At 44.4% G+C, this 5000-nt stretch overlaps 1 protein-coding gene across 41 annotated transcripts in view; it reads right to left on the minus strand.

Moving 5' to 3' along the window:
- Window positions 1-5000, minus strand: part of LOC125287093 (myosin-binding protein C, fast-type-like) — a 46935-nt gene that overhangs the window by 2721 nt on the left and 39214 nt on the right. For all 41 annotated transcript variants that reach the window (XM_048232538.1, XM_048232537.1, XM_048232545.1 and 38 more), the window contains 4 exons: window positions 4773-4968; window positions 3793-3932; window positions 2695-2854; window positions 2260-2396 (listed from right to left, as the gene is read on the minus strand). In XM_048232538.1, the coding sequence (XP_048088495.1) occupies window positions 2260-2396; window positions 2695-2854; window positions 3793-3932; window positions 4773-4968 (633 nt within the window). The remainder of the gene's footprint in view (window positions 1-2259; window positions 2397-2694; window positions 2855-3792; window positions 3933-4772; window positions 4969-5000) is intronic.

Below are 5000 nucleotides of genomic sequence, written 5' to 3' on the forward strand. Positions count from 1 at the left end.
TCATGAAGCAGTGAAATTAGATCAGCGTGTCGTAACTCAAACCTCTCGAAAGGTTTATTTTGCTCCAGCACCATGCTTCATCCATCCATCCATCCATCCACCCCTTGAGTACACCTGGGGGTCTTGAGTAAAAAAAGGGCTTGATGCCTGTAAATGCTCCTTTTAGAGGGCAATAAATGTTGCAGTCATGGCAGCTAAACAACAACACATAAAACCTCCCTGACGACCCCCTCTGAGATGATCTATGTTTATGATGCCCTGACCGAGTGCCCATCTGGCGTGGCATACTTGGGGCGACGCCTGCGCACCCTCGCCCTTGACGTGCCCTTCGTTTGCACCGTAAATCACCGGAAGCTGGTGAAAAGTAGCGCGCGAGAGGGATGTGCGTGTGCCTGCCAGTCACCGCTGAATCCGGGAGCTCCCCACCGCCGTGCCAGAGCAGAGCTGACGGGGCCCCCCCAACTTTCAACAACAACACCCCCCTCCTGAGTTGAACCGCTCCCGTGAGACTTCACTGGGATGTGTCTAGTACCAGCGTTATACAGCGCGACCTGTTTAGAACGTAATGAACCCTGACTCCAGGATCTCCCTGCAACTCTGCCAGCCAGCGCAGAGTTAACGGTCCGTCCAAGTATCAACAACCACTCCTGAGAGACAGATCTCCCTGGTTGTTGGAGACATTTTACAGAGACTGGCCCTGTTGGTTACTCCAGTGTGTTATACTGTATGGCCTGTTTAGAACATAATGCATCAGGCTCTAAGGTGGATACAAGGAGATGGTGTTTTGCAGTGCACTGCATTAAAGCTCGCCAGGCTCTGAGATGAAATAACATCTCTTTAAACTTACTGCACCACACTGATGAGGACAAAAGCACACCAAGGGAAAACACACACACACACACACACACACACACACACACACACACAGGCCTTCCTTTACATTAAGTGAGTAAGGCCTGCTGTAAAATAGTAATGAGCTTTCACAAATTCACCACCAAAAGCACATCTCTCTCTGTCTCTCTCAAGTCAATATGCTAATGAGCTACACTAGCCTGGAGGTTTACATTATGGAGCAGGCAAAGCATACATGTGCAAATAAAAGCAATTTCATGGACCTTCATCTTATGTTGTACAATGGTTTTCTTTGGAGAATCAATGTGTCTTCATTTGTATTTCTGATGTGAATCATCAAAGGTCTGAGTAGAGTGATTGAGTTCCCTGTACAATTTCTGCTAAAAAAATTATGTTACATCCTACACGAATCACACTTGGAACACACAATAGTTGCATGATATATCTGTGGTAAAGAGCAGATTTATTCATTTCATACTAAGAGGACAAAATATCCTTCAGCGTCCACAGAAGGCCATACATAATTAATTTTATACGACATACAAAATACTTGCTTTACAAAATGCAAAGTACTTTTTCTTTTCCATTGCATATAATTATGTGTGTTAGATGTGCTGAGTCCAGGATATTCTATAACATAATTGTATTTATATGTATGTTTATATTTTATGTGTGTGTGTATGTCTAAAAATAAACAGTGTATGAATGCAGATATTTTCCATAGGGGTGTCGTGATGGGGCATCAGGGTGCCTTTAACTTGGTCGTCCGCTTTGACTCCCAGCCACCAGATCTGAGTGGCCTGACACGTGGAGGTGGCAAGCCTCTGGGGGCTCACACACACACACACACACACACACACACACACAGAGGTGACAAGACTGTGGGCCATTACGTTTGACATTGCCTCTGAGTAGGGGTTGAGTTGTTTTGAGTTGTTTTGACTCAGTAAATGTGGCATTGCCGTTAGATACGTGTGTTTTGACTGTGTGTTCATGTTCTTTTGCCGTATCACGTGTTTATGTCAGTGTGTGTGTGTGTGTGTATTTGTGTGCCTGTGTCTGTGTCTGCATTTGTATGTGTGTGTGTATTACCCTAGGAAATGTATGTGTGCGTGTCTGTGTCTGTGTGTGTGTGTATGTGTTCGTGTGTGTGTGTGTGTGTGTGTGTGTGTGTGTGTGTGTGTGTGTGTGTGTGTGTGTGTGTGTGTGTGTGTGTGAGAGAGAGAGAGAGACAGAGGGAGAGAAAGATTTTACCCAAGGAAAGGTGTGTATGTGTATGTATGAGTGTTTGTGTTCTGTGCATGTGTTCTCTGTGTGTGTGTTCTGTGTGTATGTGTGTGTGTAAGTATGTGTGTTTGTGTGTTCTGTGTATATATGTGTGTGTGTGTGTGTGTGTGTGTGTATTACCCTAGGACTAGCTTTCACTGCACAGCTCATGGCAGCACTGTAGCCTTGAATGACAGATCTGTCCACGAGGGGAGCGGTGAACTTGGGTGGGCAGTTCATATCATGCTCTTTGAAGGGAGGGGGCTTATACTCCAGATCTGGGAGTGAAGGAGAGAGAGAGAGAGAAAGAGAAAGAGAGAGAGAGCAAAATAAGAGATAGAATGAGAGAAAGGACAACGGAAAATACAGAGCAAGGGAGAGAGAGAGAGAAAGAACAACGTAAGAGCAATGGGAAGATCAAAAGACTAGCAAAAAAAGAAGAGTTGACAGAAATAATACAGTATCTTCTTAATCATTTCCATCATGATCACTGTAGATACACACACACACACACAAGCACACACACAAACACAAACACACACACACACTCACTCACTCACACACAAACACACACACTTTGTTTGACGATCTTGGCGGTGTCCTTGCTGACTCCTGGGTCGTCGCTTGGGCCGCACATGTTGACACTGAACACGCGGAACATGTACTCGTTCCCCATCACCAGATCCGACGCTGTGCAGTTGGTACGTCTGTTGTGCTCATACACCGTGAACCACTCCTGCCCAACACACACACACACACACACACACACACACACACACAGGCAGAAAACATGTTAGTGTCTGTTAACAGTGCGGAGACAGCAGCACAGAGCTGCTGAGTTATTGTGCCTGATGACACACGACAGGGCCAATAAAGAGCTCCATCCAGTGGGTGTACAGTACGAGTAACCTGTTTGGTGTTGACTGTGCAGACTCAAACCCTCATTGTAAATATGCTCATGGATGTAGTTTTCACTTTCAGTCTTCTACTCTAGCCAACTTTGAAAATTGCAATGCTGTAATTGGATCATTCAAAAGATGGCGCTATAGATTAGATTAATGAGAAGATAGTTTCATTTCATAATCTAATCAATCTACGGTAAAAACAATTAGAGCTACAGTCATTTGGGTGATTGGATCTTGTTATCATTTACCTAGAGCTCACAACTTTCTCACTATTCAACATCCTCTCCTGGGGAGAGAGAAACAACATCAGTTGACCCCCTATTTGACATTTGGCAAAAGAGGAAAGATTGTCAAGGTCAAGTTCAATGCCCAGACAGCACTAATAGACTACTAATGAGTAGTTTTGAATATGAATCTTCATAAATGTATTTATTTACACTTAATATGGAGTGAATGGGTCACATCACGACCACTTCCGGTTTGGGACAACTCGGTGAAAACAAACACATGGACATCTGATGTGAATTCCAAAATGGCACCAAGTACTTGCCCATTTAGTTGGGTCATTTTTCCCTGAGCCAGCTGGGGGCCAGTCTGTCATTTTCAGACTGTAACACGTTTGACTTTTTATCTAGCTCATGAGAATAGTTGTATGACATCTTCAATGGCCAAATACAACCATGTGGTTTTGTTTTCAGAGTTCTGCCCAAAGACTTTGCTTTATGTCAAGAGGAAATGACGACACACTATCATCCTTCATGGCCCCTACCATCGTTTTCTTATCAGCCTTCTGGATCAGGTAGCCAGTGATTTCACAGTTGCCGTCGTCTTTCGGGGGTTTCCATTCCAGTGCGGCGTTGAAGCCCCATATGTCCGTCACCTTGACCGCAGTGGGGGGACCTGGCTTCTCTGCACTCACACACACACACACGTCATTCAGTTCATGAGTCTCCTGATGTCCAGTTAAAGTCACAGAAACTGATTCATTTGAGTGGTTCTGATATATACCATACATATGTGCAGGGGCAGTGGTAGCCTTGCTGCCAGAGATATGGCTGACATGGGTGTTGAACCAGTTTCCTGTGCTTGCGTGTGTATGTATATTTATGTGTGTGTATCTATATGTATGTGTCCTCGTTAATTTATTTATTAGAGGATAGTCTTTTATCTTCATGTAATATATGTACCAGCTGCCAGTGTTTGTGTAAAATGCTTTAAATTGGCCCCTGAGAATGAAATGTGATACATATGAATGTGTCTAGCCTCAGGCCTGCTGCTCGCTGTGCCAGTGTTTCTTGATGTGCATGTCTCAAAGACTTGCAGTCATCGAGAGTGACTACAGGGGGTGCTATTACACGCATGAAATATTCAGTCATAAGTAATTATTAATATCTGTAGAGAGCAAGACTGAGCCATGTAATGCTGACTGCGGGCACCCATGCTGGGTTGGTGACCTGGCCTCCAAAGTATAACCTGCATATTGTTGATTAAAGGTACTGTTATTGATAAGTAACATAAGATCAAAATGATTACCTTGCAAATATTGATGGCCAGTTAATCAGATGAACTCAAATGTCTTCAGCAACTGGCAAAATCATTAAAGACCACACTATGATTTCTATGGTGAGTAATGATAAATCATTCTAACGTCTATGGTGACTGACCCAAAGGAACGTTAAAACCCTCAACGTGGATGTCTGTTTTGGCTCATACAGACGCCTCCAGGGACTGCCCAAAAGGTGTGCTTACCCACGACGCGGATGTCTATGGTGGCTCTGTCCTCCATGTTCTCGATCTGTAGCACCAGTGTGTATTTGCCAGAGTGGTCTCTCTCGGCTGACCGGATGAAGAGGACGCTGTCCACAAATGAGTTGCGCACGCCCACCTTCTTAAGGTCTACAGGCTCACCGTCCTTTAACCAGGTAGCCACTGGACGAGGCTTACCCTATACAAATAAATGGTGCACAGAGATACACA

The sequence above is a fragment of the Alosa alosa genome, chromosome 22, assembly GCF_017589495.1.
Source record: "Alosa alosa isolate M-15738 ecotype Scorff River chromosome 22, AALO_Geno_1.1, whole genome shotgun sequence".
Taxonomy (NCBI): domain Eukaryota; kingdom Metazoa; phylum Chordata; class Actinopteri; order Clupeiformes; family Clupeidae; genus Alosa; species Alosa alosa.